A 16261-nucleotide genomic window follows, 5' to 3' on the forward strand; every position below is an offset into this window, starting at 1 on the left:
GTTCATTCATCTTTCCCTTTCCCTGTTTAGGCCCAAAGCAGGACCACCCTACTTTAGTGTTGGCATTATGTTTTCATGTGGATGTACAGTGGCTTTTTATGCCAGACCTAGTACAATTGTGGAGTGTCAATGTGCTCTAAACAAACTTCAAGCGGGTTGCTATGTTCCTTTAGTAATAATGTCCTGCAGTAGACACCCTTTAAGGTTTTTGGACTGTAGGTCCATTAACACTGATGCTAGCTTTTGCCAATGACTTTACCAATGTTTGTCTCTCTGTGTTGTTTCTTAAACTTATTGATGAGTCTTTATTGTGTTCTTGGGTCGATTTTTTTATTTTTTATTTTTTAAGATTTATTTCTATTTTTCTCCCATTTGTTCCTCTCCAGTTTTAGCTAGGCCGATTGTCCCACCCATTCAGCTGCTAGTCAGCTGTGTATCCACCATCACTAGTAATGCTGATGCAGCATTGTTGAATAGCCAGCACACTCAGAGGAAAGAGTAGCGACTCAGTTCCAATACATCAGCTTACAGACACATTGTGCTGATTGACATCACCCTAAGAGTGATGAGAGAGAGAAAAAAAAGTGCCATCTACCCACCCAGAGAGAGCAAGGCCAATTGTGCTCTCTCAGGGCTCCGGCAGCTGATGGCAAGCTGCTCTTAGGGTGATTTTGACTGGGGCTTACTTCTTAGCAGAGTAGCCACAGTCCCAAATTATCTCCATTTGTAGATAGTTTGCCTTACTGTAGACTGGTGAGTTACTAATGTCTTTGAAACCCTGTTGTAACCCTTTTTAGCAGGGTAAAAAATCAACTATTTTTGGTTATAATCTGAAAGCTCTTTTTGGCACAGCATGGCTCACATAAATGTCCTTCTTATGCGGAGCACACTCAAAAAGTTTGAGTGGTTTTTACAAATCAAATTAGCTCTAATGCACATCTCCAGACCAGCAATTAGCCACTTTGTCATTAACACAAGCGTTCACATACTTTTCCGATTAGCACTGTGAGTTTTTTTATGGTTGTCCTCATTAAAACATGAATGATCGTAAACTTTTCGAGTTATTATTTTAGGCATATTATATTTGTCAACATCCTTGACTTGGATGAAGGTCACATTTACATTTTATGACTGATTTATGCAGAAAACCGTGGAATTCCAAAGGTTTATTTCTTGTCATTTTATTAATATAATTACCAATGTTTAATTTTGTTTAAATTATTTTTTTAAATGTACTGTTTATGTCCTGGGTTTTGACTGAGAAGAGAGTGTAATACTTCAATCTAACACTCTTCTTTTCTCTTAAGTTTCACACTGATCAGGATCAGCAGGTACAGAGAACAGTTCTGCCATGAAGCAGCATGTATTCAGAAATGATACTAACTACTTATATCTCTCTCTCCCTCTCTGTTATTTATAGAGAGTAAAATTTGGCAGGTTCAAACCATAACAGATCCTCTGAACATGTTTTGGATTGTGCAATCCTAAGCTATTTATTGCCCTTTCACTGGATTGAGATTGCTGAGTGTGAAATGACAGCATTTTCAGTAGTTGTCTAAATTTGCTTTGTGACTCAGTTTTATAAATCAAAACTGAGTGTGTTTTTCCATCGCAGTTCTGTGGAACATGTTGATGTTGGATTTGTTGAAGTTGTTGTATTGATTTATTTCAGAGTACCTGGCTTTTAGAGCAGTTCTAACCACTGTCATATGTTTCAGATGTTGGAGCTGAAATTAAGTTGAGTTAAATCTCTAGTTCCCTGTGGCCTGTAAAAAAACTGGGGCAGATTGCGGGAGGAGAAAAGAGAGAAAATGAGACACAGAGAGGAGATGGCAGCCGAGTTGAGGAAGACCTCTCTGAGATGCAGACGTATTTTTAGCTGGTCTTCAGTGGACCCCCATCTCTAATTAGCTGCAAATTAACTTTTGCTCAGAATGAAGGTACGGCCCTATTTTTGTAGGCTACTCCAGAGAAAGTGAGGCCTACTTTATTACCTCTCCTTTCTGGAGATTTACAGAGTGGTGGGGGGAGAGTGACCCAACATTTAATTTTGAAGAGCTTATGAAGGTCACTGTTCCTATATACACTGACATGAACTAGTATCATGAACTAGACTGTCTTGTTTAATGACTAAAAAATGCTGCACTCACTTTTATGATATCTGTGTGGGACATTTTCTCTGTTCATTGACAATTCTTGCCTAGATGCCGGTCATAATTATTACCACATAATATTATTGTGGGTGGTAGGTAATGCTTTCTGTGTCATATTCTCTGTGCATGTGATATTGTAATATTACAAGTGGATCTTAGATCTTGTAATGTTACAAGTCCTGCCCAATTTCAGAAATGGAATATCATATATATATCTGGCAACCACAATAAGTCCTGGACTTGTACCTGTATGGGCGTTCCCAGGTCAGCTTTAAGGTAGAACCTCATGATCAATATACATAGAGCTATCCTAAATCTTTGGAATATTAGTGTGTAAATAGGAATACACAGCCATAACAGCACAACAGCACCATCTGCCTATTGTTGAGTATGCCCCCCTTTTTCTTTCCCCTTTTTTAATGCTTCTAGCTTATCAACCTTCAAGAAGTGACTTTTCACTTGCTCTCTAGTATAAATCACCCATTTACAGATGCCACTGTAGATGGAGAAAATCAAAGATTTTCACTTCACTTGTCAGTGGTGTTAATGTTATGGCTGATCAGTGCATAGTACAGAAAAAAATCATGCCTTTAAATTTCCCATATTGTCATCTAGAGGTGTGCCATATTGTATCGCATGCAATATCATCACCAACATTTTTGAATTTTGTGAACAATATTATACCCTGAAATATTGTGCCATATCACCCACCCCTAATTATCATATCAGGGTACTATTTATTATTATTATTATTTTTTTTTTATATTTTTTATATATATATTTTTTTTTTTTTAGTTTTAAGCAAATTAAGAAAAATTCTCACTTTTGTTAGTTTGTCATTTCTCACCATTAGACTAATGTAAATTGCTAGAAATTTGTGAGTTGTTAGAAAATGATGACAAAAAGAAATCTGTGTTTATCTGCGATTATTGTTATTGACCAAGACATTCAGATAATATTTGCTTTTTGTCGACAATTGCATTTCTACACAATTCTGTATGTATCCGTTACAAAATCTGAGTATCTGTTATCAAATGACATCAAAAGTGGCAATTACCAGACTCTAAGCCCTGAGCGTTAACTTGTTTTAAGCATTTTTGAGGTTTTAATTAAATAACTCCACAGCTGTTATCTTAGAACAATTAACAAAAGCATTTATGTTAACATCACTGAAATATGTTTCTGTTTTTTAGAAACACATCCTCATCGACTGTCCAGCCCATAACGATATAAGAAAACTTTACTATCAAGAAAATAACATGAAGGACCTTTTTGGAAAAAACCCACCAGGGGAGATTTTTTTATCGGATCCTAATCTTAAACATCAAATTTGACACATATGTAGTGACTTATGTAATCGTTGAATCAACTGTACTATATCTACACATATAAAACCAAGTGTATGCCACAAATAGCCTAATTTTGTGCTGGAGTGGCAATAAAACCCCAACAACCAACCAACCAACCATCAGTTTTTTGTGCTTAATTAATATATGCATTATTTTAATGATTCTCTGGCTGAATTATTAATTATAATTAAAAAAAACGCTTTGGGGCAGTTTTTTTTAACAATAAATAGCTAAATTGCAATTTAAAAAACACATTAAATACCTAAAGCTATTAATTCATAACCATACTTTTTTCTTTGCAGCATCTTTGTGGCCTCTGTGTGGCATTATCACATTATGCGCACAGTTACTTCTTTAAAACAGTGCAGTTAAATCACTTCTTCATATGTGCCTGGTGTAGCTTCTTTGTAAGCCACCCAGCTTTCTGTTGTTGATGGTCTTTAGGTTAGGGCTGGAAACAGTCACACTGCTAGCATTTTTATAATAGATTTAGCCACATTTTAGTAATTATTAGTTGTTATTAATTATTATCAGTATTACCAACTAAAACATTTCAGATTTTGCCAATTAAATATCTAAAATATTTAGCTGAATTTATGTCATGGATTTTTTTGGTTTTGTGGTTTGTATTACACTTTTTTCTTAATTTGCGAGCTGGTGTTTGTGGTTTATGTGGGTGATATGTTTTGGTATCTTGGTGCCTCAGCTGATTAAGTAAATGGGTAATTACTTAGATATCATTATTTGCCTGCATCTACATAGTGTATATTTTATCATGTCCATATTGCTTACCACATTCATGGTAGATAATTTGTTTATGATATGCAAATAGTTTAGCTGCATGAGTTATCTGTAGATAGGCTCCTGCATGTAGAAACTAATGCTAGAAAGATTTGTTTTGTTTGGTGGAGTTTTCTTGTTCTTGTTCTGTTTAGTGGCCCACTCGAAACAGTAATGTGGCAGTCACATAGACAGAGTGCTTAATGCAGGCAGATGGTGGTTTTGTTCTGCTCTTATGGTAGAAACCCTTTGGGCCTCATTTACTAACTGTTGTGAGCACAGGCCAAAAATCTTTGGATCTTCCTGAGAAGCTTTTGTGAGCACATTTGTTTGAGTAAATGAGTCTGCAGGTTTAGCTGTTCTTCTGAGTGTAATGAAAGATGTACTGCTCCTGATATCACTTTATAACTTAAAACAATTATGATATTCTCTGATTTCCAAATGAATCACACAAACAGTGAAAACAAACCAGAGTCTGGTTTCACTGGATTTAAATTGCAGGAGTGAAAGGTTTCATTTATGTGATGGCAGATTGTTCTGGACTTATTCTTTATTATTCTGAATTAATGTTTGAAAGTCTTGCATGTGTCTAAATCAAACATATGACTCCTTAGGATTGGGAAAGGTGATGCGGGCCTCTTGATGAAGACGATTCATCTTTCATTAAAGCCATGTGATAATTAATAGAACGCCTATTCTCTGTGATGTGTTATGGGTAAATGATGGTTTTGTTCCAAATGTTGTCATTATAAGGTATATTTTAAATCGAATTATGCTGCATTGATACACCCCTGCTAAAAGATTGTGGAAGATACTGTGGTGTTAAGTATCTTTAATGTACTTGAGGTTCTTGAACTTTTCAGACACTGAAAATAGCTTTTTGTGTTAGTTTGAAACGAGAGATCTTGTTCATTTGCTTTGAAGAGCTGAGGACTTTGGACAGTGTGTGTATATTTCACTTATACACACTGGGGGCTGTTAAGTGCAGCCACTATCCATTCTGAAGTCCTGGAAAAAAGCTTTAATCGTCTTTGTTAAAAAAAAAAAAAAAAGACTTGGCCATAGCTGCCCATTGTGAGCGAATGTCAGGATGAAAATGAACAAGTGAACATTGAACATTGGTGATTTGAGGATTTGAGCAGCAATTAATGTAAGGAAGTAGACTTGTAGTAATTCTGGCATGTACAAAACTGTATAGTTGGTTAAGCTGAGTGTGTAGTGTGTATTGTATGAATAAAATTTTGGATATTTTCTCTGTTTCCCTTATTCCCTTTTCTTTGTCCATGTAATTTGAGTGTAGGCAGTTAATGTCTTACTACTGGAGAAACTCATTTCTTTCATTTCTATTCTATATTATGGATTTTATAATTGATATTTGGTAGCTAAGTTTTATAGTAAGTATAATTGAAATAAATTGTGAAAACTTTATTGGTGTAGCAGTGGTCTTGACTTGATTGTCTTGTCTTGATTGGCAAGAAAAACGCACTGTCTACCACCAGTTTTTACATATAAACTATTCATTTAATTTTGATACTGTGGTTGTGAAAATTTAAACACTATTGCAAAACATAATATTTAAATACAGTATCGATATTTATTTATTTTCAATTTGGAAGAAATTCTACAGAAATCTGTGAAAAGCTGCATTATTAGATCATGTTTAAGTTCAGTCATGTTTAGAATTTTCTTTTCCTCCTTCTTTGAACTTTTCGTTTAAGGGTGCAAACTTTTCTTGTAACACTTGTAACTCCATGCGGTTCTGAAGCACACATTCACATTCTCGGTCTCAAGCAGCAAGACGTACACAAAGTGCAGGTGGAGCACCACTGCCTTTCATTGCCCTTCATTTTTAAACTACAGTCCATATTTAGTGTATTCCCAATTTTAACACTCACTCTCCTTCACTCCGTCCCTCCCACCCCCTCACAACAAGGTTCCTCATGTCCTTATATAGCCCTGTGCACTCTGCAGGGTGTGTGTGAGAGAGAGAGTGTATAAAGGCAGGGGCACCCATGGGAACAGTGTTGTCTTATTTTCTACTTCACTTTCCCTGTCTCTATATTTACCGCTCTACGTCTGTTTTTTTTTCTGCTGCTGGAAATAGTGTACCGGGTCAGGCCGGAATACTGCAGTGAGTAAAGCAGCGGCTTTCCTGACTTGTTCAGTCGAGGCTGCCCAGGACCGCTTCTTCGAACATGAGTTTATGTTTTGGGAATTGGTTGCTATGGGAACAGGTCTGCAGTCTTCTGGTTGTCTGGGATTCAGGGTTTAAGTTACTCAGGAATATTGAAGTGGTGGAGATACTGCATCTTTTTAATGACATCAGTCCAGCAGAACTCTATCTAACACTAACACTAAACTCAGACAGGTGCACAAACACACATCCATAAATCTTCTTCAGTGGTAGATTTCTAACAAGTTTTGGGACATCTGCTCATTCATTGTTTCTTGTGTAATGTAGGATTTATCAAGATCCTGCTTTTGCTCGAGTTTATCCCTGCTTTTGGTGCAGTAACTGTTTCTAATGTCCAAGGAAGACTTTTTGCATTTGTGGAAAGGATGTAGTTACATTTAGTGACAACTAAATTGTGTTAGAGTGGTCAGGATGCTGGATGATCATATCACCTCCACAACTCCCAAACTCAGCTCAAGTACAGGATGAAGCACCACCGTTCCAGTGAACACAGTTCCACTAACAGCAAAAGCTGGGCAATATATCAATATTTTATTGTATTGTGAAACATTTTTTATTGTATCAACAACATACTTTTTTAGGAATATCTTGGAATTATATTATCAGTGCATCACGAGAGAGTGTGAACAACATCAAGCATGTCCACTAATTCCTTGGACTTATTCTCAAGAAATTTATTTTAAAGAAATAGTTGACTGCATGTTCAAATATCATGGAACTCACCTGTTACTGGCACTCACTCCTGTTACTGGCACTCACTCCTGTTACTGGCACTCCTTTCTGTTACTTTTTATGTTTTGAGTAACAGGAATGAAAGTAATAGGAATGAGTTTTAGCATAGAATTAGCAAAAACATGAAAATAGCTAAATGTCGGAAAGCTAATACCATGAGGAACCTGAGCACATTCTAGTGATTTTCCCAAAATTTGTATTTTAAAAATAAACAAATAAAATCTAAGAATTATTTAGGTACCAGGAGTGAGTATTGAGATTGAGCTCCTCAGTCATAGTTACAATAAGATCAAATATACAGAAAAACAAAAGAGGGAACTTAATTTTGGTCTTCCCGTGATCTTCAGAAGAACCAACTGATGTAACTTCCTGTTATAGATGTGACTTGTAAAATGTTCCAGATTGTTCAGATGCGGTAATGTGTTGTGGTAACAGGAATAATTGAAACCCAGGGAAACAATTAAAATGTGTATTTTAACCTAAATATTATTGATTTGTTATGGAAAAAATATTTTAAAGCTTAGATTGTATTTGGACACACACAACAATGCAAAAACATCTCTGTAGGATTTTAATAATTATATTTTATAGTAAAGTTTGAAGTTGTAAAATGGGGACAGTTAACAAATGCTAGTAGTTTTTGGATATGTGTTCTTATTTGTGCTATTAGGTCAATGTGCAACACACTATGCTTAATAATACAATTTATTTTAAAGTTGTTTTGTGTGAACAATTATACATGTAATTCTCTGGGGACAGAAATGGCACCGATTCAACAGAATATGCCACATAATATTTTTATCATATCATCCAGCACCATCAGTCTAATAAATCCCATCAGCATGCAGTTAAATACACCAAGTGTGGTGGCTTTTATATTGTTTATATCAATATCAGAATTATATTGTGTCATCCTAAATGAAGAAGTATATTGTGATTGTAAAGCCTCCCCAAACGATTGATGCTACACTTTATGATCAGATATTTGTGGACATGCTTTCTAATTAAGGCATTCATCTATGTTAAGTTGTACAACTTGCTGACACATATGTGCAAATGTGCACACACAGCTTGTCTGGTCCCTATACAGAAGTGTTATATATTGTAAAGCAGATAAACTGTAACCTGTTGCCATGATGCCTAAGGCAAAGTATGGGCTAGAGTAATGCATCTACACCTGATTGCAATCCGATCCTTACAGCAATGCTCCAAATACTAGTAGCATCTAGTAGAAAGAAAGCCTTAATTATGGAAGAAATGATGAATGAGCAGGTGTCTCAATACTCTCTGTTGCTATTTCAAAAATTCCTCATTATCTTTCTCTCTCTTCTTTTTTTCAGCCAACAAACCTGCAGAAGACATGGCTGAGGGAATTCTATCAGGTAAGCTTTAAGCTAGCTGTTCCTAATATTCTGCCTTATAAGGGATGTTGAGCACCTGCAGTGGATGGAGCTTCCAGGCTTACTGGCCGGTAGCCTGAGCTGATCCCAGTGAAGTTGAAATTTCTTCTTGGCAGTGATGCAAGTTTCCACCGCTGGCTCTCTCTCATGACATCACCACTTTCTCCTCCAGGTGGTCTCAGCAGCTGAGCTGAGGGAAACGGCTCTACTGTGTGAAGGAGAGGAGTTTTATTCTTGTTTTGTTTTGTTTTGTTTTGTTTGAGTGAGTACAAGCTCAAAATCAGACACTGGTGTACTGGTCTACAGTAAGACTCTCTAATGCCTGACCTTACACAAAGCCTTGCTCGGATGGGTTTCAGATGCATTGTTCAAACGCAAGCATAACTTGTGTTTTGCGTGTCTTGTGAGACACATACACATACACACACACTCATACTCATACATATACTCTCGCACACCCTTTATATCTTACCTTTGATCTGGTAGCAAGCGTCTGAGAAACCGCAGCTTTTTCCACTGACTGCTGGGGGAAGTTGGTTGCAAAAGAGAATGGTGTGTGTGTGTTTGTGTGTGTGTGTGTGTGTGTGTGTGTGTGTAACAGTGTTTGTGTGTAACAGTGTGTGTGTGTGTGTAAGAATGTGTGTGTGAGTATGACAGAACAGCCTGATTATAGTACAGATTGCAGAAACGCCAAAAATGCTGAATGTGTCTTGATGTACTACAGTAGAAGCAAAGATTCAAATAATGAGGGCAATGAGACATCAGGAGACAGAAGTTGAACAGGATAGGTCAAATGAGAGTTAAAAAGTGTGTGTGTGTCTGTGTGTGTCTGTTTGTGTGTCTGTCTGTGTGTGTTTCTGTGTGTGTGTGTGTATCTGTCCGTCTGTGTGTCCGTCTGTGTGTCCGTCTGTGTGTCCGTCTGTGTGTCCGTCTGTGTGTCCGTCTGTGTGTGTCTGTGTGTGTCTGTGTGTGTGTGTGTGTGTGTGTGTGTGTGTGTGTGTGTCTGTCTGTGTGTCTGTCTGTGTGTCTGTCTGTGTGTCTGTCTGTGTGTCTGTCTGTGTGTCTGTCTGTGTGTCTGTCTGTCTGTGTGTCTCTGTCTGTGTGTGTGCCTGTGTGTGTCTGTATGCTTAAAATACAACAGCAGTATTTAGCAGGGCCTGGGTCCCAGTATGGCATGATGGAGAATAAGGCTTTGGCCTAAAAAACACAAAAACAAACATATGCCCTCCACACTGTGACCCTACACATGTAGCCCACCCTTCTGGCCCACACAGAAATGATTAATCTTCGCTGCTGAGTGGCAGCACTACCTGTGTCTGACTCTCCTGACCTTCACTTTGACCCATACCTGTGTCCAACTTTCTATAAGCAGAACTGGTTCATTTAATGACCAGGTTGGCACAGAATCCCCCTAACCAATGGTTTCATTTCTTTATCTTTTAAGATGGTGATTGGCAGTAGATTTGGAAATGGAATAACAATTACAAGATCCTATGTGATCATATGTACTCTCAAAGTAGGAAAAGTTTGTGTAAAAAAAAAAAGATGTTTGACCACTACTGGCCTCTACAGGAAACTATTCAGCACCACCATGTGGCCAATTTGTAGGTGGGTGGTTTTTTTTTAAAGTGTCAGATTGGGCCTATTGGCTATGGAACTGTGCTTTTTTTAATGAGCCACTTGTTTTTGAATTTGAACAGCGTTGTTGTCTATTGGGATATTGTAAACAGACCTGCCAGCGATTCTGAAAAATGAATATGACCCAATGAATATGCTGCCTTGATGTAGCAGAGCTGTGCGAGGCCCTGTGGTTTGACACATGGTCTGCAGTCAAATTATACAAAGATCCTCTCAGTACAGTGTGTTTTATTTACAAATTTACAATCCTGGTTTATTTTTCATGTTTTTTTTTACTCTGTGCACATTGCCACTGAGATGTTTAGCACATAATGTAAACACATGAATTACTTGATTTTTGGGTTAAGTGTATTTGGAGTTATGATTGGGTGTTATTAATATATTAATAAAGTTAAGTTAATTATTGGGTTTTGATTTTGCTGGAAAGTTGTGATGTTATTAAATAATTTAAAATAATTTAAATTAAAGTTAGATATTTTTGAGTTATTGGGTTAATATGAGTTATTGGGTTAATAATAATAATAATAATAATAATAATAATAATGTAAAAAAGAAAATAATAATAATAATAATTTAGAGCCTTTTAAGGTACCCAAGGACTCTGTACAATAGTGCAGTAAATACACAGAAGTGAACAATATTACAAATAAAATAAAGTAAAACATCAAAATGAAATAAAACATAAGCACTAGCTGCAGATAAAAAAAGAAAAAAAGAAGTTATTTACTAGAACAAGTGGTTTGTAATAATTAATGCACTACTATTGGAATTATGTATTGTAATTACATTAAAGGATATTGTGATAATTTGCTCTTAACCATGTCTCCAGCTGCACTTTCATTAAAAAGTGAGCATAATAATCATGTTTATTTGGATCTAATACAGAATATGATGCTTTGAATATAGATCACTTTGCTGTTATTTATAAATTATCTGAATATTTGTTTTATTAAAACTATATACATCTTTCTCTGTCACTTTAGAAGCACTGTCCATTTCTATTTTTAGCTTCTTACTAATGATTTACTACCTGTGCCAAAGTCCACACAGGAGTGGCATTTTATAATGAATTTATACATTACAGCCTAATTCTAAACATATTGTTAAGATCTGTGAACAGTGATTCCATGTGTGTGAATAATCGTGTGTATGATTGATTAGTGCTGCGTAGCTGAGTTATATGGTGAATGGCTCTGTGGGTGGGCTGAGCTGGTTAATGTTCTCTGTTTGCTAGAGCAGGGCTTATCTTGCTAAATGTCTAGTCCAGTAATGATCTGGGCGAGTTTTAGAAAAACAATGCATTTGCATTTTATGAAAGGCCGCAGTTTTACAGCAGGTAACCTCAGTCCCCACAGTATTTCCATATCAAACGCCGGAACAAATTTGTTTTTACTCCCTGTAAACTTTCATTTTTAGCACTTGAAACTGATTGACAGTCAAAAAGACGCTGTTCATACCTGCCGTTAACATCTGAAGAGTTTGTTACTGTGAATAGCATTTTCAAAAGGCAAAAAGTGCAAAATGAAGCACTTCTTTATTATTTTAAGAAGATGACTTTTATATTAAATTATAAATATTATTTATGGGTTTCAATCTACAATTTACAGTTTTATACAAGAGGAATACGGCCTCCGGCTACATTTGGGCACCTTTGATGAGTCCTAACAGTTGTCATCTCAGTAATTTTTGCTTACCTCAGTAGTAGAGCCCATTAACATGAATTAGTAGACATGTAAACTTTGGTTTAAAATAGTGTATTTGTTATCATATTTGTTTTGTAATGTGTGATATTTTTTATATTCCAGTTAATATGTTTAAATATTAGTAGTGTCATTCGATTGAAAACATGAATCACATTAAGACATTTTTCTTTTTAAGACATATAAGATTTGAACAGAATTTAAAGAGTGGTAAAGAGAAATTATATTTATGTTGGTGTCGGTTGCTTAAAATGTTTTTTTTTCATTATTAAAATCATGATTTTAAAAGGTATAAATGCTGGTGCTCCTCTGTATTTTGAGACGGAAACAAAAATAAGTGTGTGGGGAGAGCCGCTTTTTTACATTATTATATCTATTATATATTGAATATTTTTTATTTGAATTGTTTAATATGCTGAGTAAAGGTTTTAGAGAGAGTTTTAGCTTTAAAGACAAACGAAGCTCAGACACAGGAGCTTTAATGGAGGAAATGAATGCTAGTGTGTAGCACAGCTCGCATGGCTTTAACTTTAACATTTACAGCACTAAGAAATATTCCATTGAATATCAAATTGAAAGTTCCCTTTAAAATTATTGTTTAAATACGTTAATACTGTTTACTGTTTTATGAAGACATAAAACTGCCATAAGATGCTCTAACAATGAAAAATATCATTGTTGACCACTATTAGTTCTGTGTTAGTTTTTGGTAAATAAAACTGCTTATTGTGACAGGTCTGCCCTGTATAAGTAGCAGGAGTGAAGAATAATAAAAAAAAAATTGGATCATATCGCAATATGCAATGCTGTATTGATTTTCAAAAATGTAACATTAATTTTTCAATGATCTGTTTACATGTTAAGAATCCTGCCACACACAGCCCTAATAAGCAGCTTTTTTATAGCCAGCCATGAGTCCTTTTATTATAGTTTGGCAGATTTTCAACCTTTCCTGCTTGCAAACAGCTTGTGACCACTTGTGATGTGATTTTTCTGGGTCGAGGAGGGGTTAAGATCTTTTTAAAGGTCTAAACATCATTCTTAATTTGAAGTAAATGTTTTCACACTCAAATCTGTATTACAAACATGGATGTTTATAGAACTAAAAGTGGTTCGTCTGTTGCAGCCCTCTAAGAACCGTGTGAAGCAGGTTTATTTTTAAGAAGACAAGTGTGTCATTAGCAGTGGCTTAGTAGTGAATTTATGCTGCTGGTCCAGCACTAATTACAAAAGAACATTCAAAATGACATGATATTGACTGTTTGAAGGCCTCAGAAAATAGAAGAGTGCTTTACAGTGAGCAGAATGAAGAAGGTGAAGTGTGGTGTGGTGTTTGTGGATACTGGTAGGTGTAAAGCTATAGAAGAGTGGATTTGTTTATACATTTTTTTGGTAACATCCTTTGCCAATAGCATGTTAAGCTGTAGTGTCCAGACTGACATTTGTCATGAAATTTTGTCATTTTGAGCTTGGGTTTCTTTATGGAACATCTAGGTTTATTTCTTCTTTTTTTCTTTTCCTCCTCCAGTTCTTGTTTTGACCCTTCTGCTGGTAATACTGTGATTGCGAGTGTCAACATCATGGCTGTAAAAATCATAACTTTGAGTTATAAACTTGTAAATTATATAGCTACTGTCTCTCTTCCTGGGTTTTCTTATCATCAGGCTGTATTATCTAGTCACTTCTGTTATTTGAGCTAGCTAATATGAAGTGAGTCTAACGGGGGGCAAGTCAATAATATTTTATTGTATTGTGATTAGGGGTAGGCGAAATGGCCCAAAATTAATAAAATTGAGTTTTAAATTAAAATAACATTAAAGTTAATTCATTATGGATTGCTACAGATAATGTACTACCAAGACGCATCGATAATCATTTTATAATCGCATCGCAGACCTCTGACGAATCAAATCTAAAAGTGCTTGGAGATTCTCACCCCTACTGGAAAGTATTTAAACAGTGTTTTTTTTAGGGATCTGTCACTGCTGATATAAATTAACCATTTCTGTGGCATACATCATATATGTTATCCGGTTGGTATGTAAATGGACAAGAAAGAAACAAAAACACTAAGCAATGTAGAAGAGTGTGTTTTTGTGTGTGTGTGTGTGTGCTGGACAGTGAGAGTTTCCTGGAATTACCGCAGCTGGTATTTAATTGAGCTGAGTGATTAGAGGCAGTTCTAGGCAGTGTGTGTGTCTCCTTATCGCTCTGCTCACCATCTGCTGCTGACCTGTCCACTGTGGGTACACACATGCTTGTGTCTGTTATCTTCGAGGCTGAACTTCAGATCTTTTTCTCAGGGGATGTGAAATTACAGCCCTTTCTGAGCTAACACACATGGTGCTGTTTAAACAGAAAGAAATCCAGACTATAAGAAGATATATAGTACTGGGGATGTTTCCTTACATATATATCTTTTTAATGCTCATTTAAAAATGGAGCTGTTTATGTTGACAGGATGTTACATTAGGGCTGCTACTAATGATTATTTTGGTTGTCTGCTTTGGTAGTTTGTTGATTATTTTTCAGATTAGTCGACGATTATTTCTGCCATGTCCTCTGATTAGTGCTTGGCGATAAAACGATATCGATAATTATCGAGGAAATTATATATCGCGATAACTGTGATAAGCCGGACGATAGGATTCGATAAACTTTATTTTCTATTTCCCGTTTAAGTAGCGCTGTGAACAGGCGCAGCACACGATCAGGCAGCGCGATGAACTGCATGCTCAGACAAGTACACTTGTTGAGTAATGTAATTCTAGTCTACTGAAAGCCAGTAGTGTTAGTATTAATCTGTACTGCAGTAGAAGTGAATCATTTCAGAAACTTGGCTTTATTTGTCCCACCTCCATTACAGGTCACTTGCTTTGAATTATTTAAATTTTAGCATAATTTAAATGCAGCAAAACTTAAAGGCTATTATTTTAATAAACATTAGCAGTAAATAATCTCAAAATAACAGCAAATATAAAATAGAAAAACAGTAAAACATATGTAGTATATACTTTTTATATGACCAAAACTGTGTGATATATTCTTGTATTTTGCTTTATATAGTTGCCTGCATTCAGGGAGGGGAATAATCTAAACCTTGATTAAACATAATTTCATAAAAAATCCAATTGCTATTGCAATTTGATTTAAACAGACAAATAATGTAAAGGGTCTGAATTTTATTTATAGTTTATATATAGTCCCCTTGTACTTGTTTTAAGGGCCATACATGTGTGTGTGTGTGTGTGGGGGGGGGGGGGTTCCGGACCTGTGTGGATGTATAATGACTTTTTAAAATTAATTTAAAAGTTGTCTGAGCACCTTGTACCCACCTGGCAAGTTGTGAACATCCTAGTGTCTGTCCTCAAGGCTCTGAGTCTGCTAGTGATTTTGGCCATAACTCCCTTATTCTGTCACTTATGAGTAAAAAGAAACCTTTAAGTGTAGCAGAAAGTGATTTGATTTATATCGTGATACATATCGATATCGGCTGGTATGGAAAACTATATCGTGATAAGATTTTTTTCCATATCGCCCAGCCCTACCTCTGATCAGTAAACCTGATACAGCAGCCTGTCATTCTGTGAGCAGCAGCCCAGCATTAGGTTTTACCACATATTTTGCCATACAGTGTCTTATCAGAGCGAGGGCTTTGAGGTTAGTGTGTCACTCGTGCGTTTTTCCACTTGACTTTGTTTTACCACTAATGATCTAGAAAGTGGGTCATTAGAAACTTAGCAAACAAATTTCCAACAGTTTATGTTTGATCAGAATTTTGTTTTTTTGTTTTTCTTTTTACTTAATATTTATTTACCCTGAGGGAAATCCGTATTTTCACTTTTAGTTATTTACAGTCCTGTTTTTTTTCTCTAAGTGAAACATGCTAATCACCATAACATTACGCTTGTGGAAAAAAAGACATTCATTTTCAGGTGCTTGGTCATGCCTAGCATTTACTTTTAATTTTTAAATTCTTGCTTCCTTAATCTTCAGATGTTTCCAAAGTGCAAGAGACAAGATTTTGGATTTGATCCAATCCCATGTTTGGTTTTTATTCTCTCTTTTTTTTAAGAGACAACAGTGTTTAATAGTGTTTTAATAGTTCACCTTTAAGGGAAATCCAAATAATTAACAGCTGTTTTTTAAAACAGACAAATATTATTGTTAGCTCATAAAACCTGAACCTAATATATATTTAACCCTTGTGTGGTGTTCATATTTTTGTTACTCGTTTACTTTGTTACTTGCAAAATTAAGCAATTTTACATTAAAATGCTTTACACATGCTTGCTTCACCTAAATTGCAAGCAAT

At 35.8% G+C, this 16261-nt stretch overlaps 1 protein-coding gene across 2 annotated transcripts in view; it reads left to right on the top strand.

Annotated features, from left to right (window-relative positions):
• Positions 1-16261, top strand: part of LOC103037390 (inositol polyphosphate-5-phosphatase A) — a 210562-nt gene that overhangs the window by 47610 nt on the left and 146691 nt on the right. For both annotated transcript variants that reach the window (XM_022684630.2, XM_022684631.2), the window contains exon 2: positions 8549-8590. In XM_022684630.2, coding sequence (XP_022540351.2) covers positions 8549-8590 — 42 coding nt within the window. The remainder of the gene's footprint in view (positions 1-8548; positions 8591-16261) is intronic.

This window comes from Astyanax mexicanus, chromosome 7, assembly GCF_023375975.1.
Source record: "Astyanax mexicanus isolate ESR-SI-001 chromosome 7, AstMex3_surface, whole genome shotgun sequence".
Taxonomy (NCBI): domain Eukaryota; kingdom Metazoa; phylum Chordata; class Actinopteri; order Characiformes; family Acestrorhamphidae; genus Astyanax; species Astyanax mexicanus.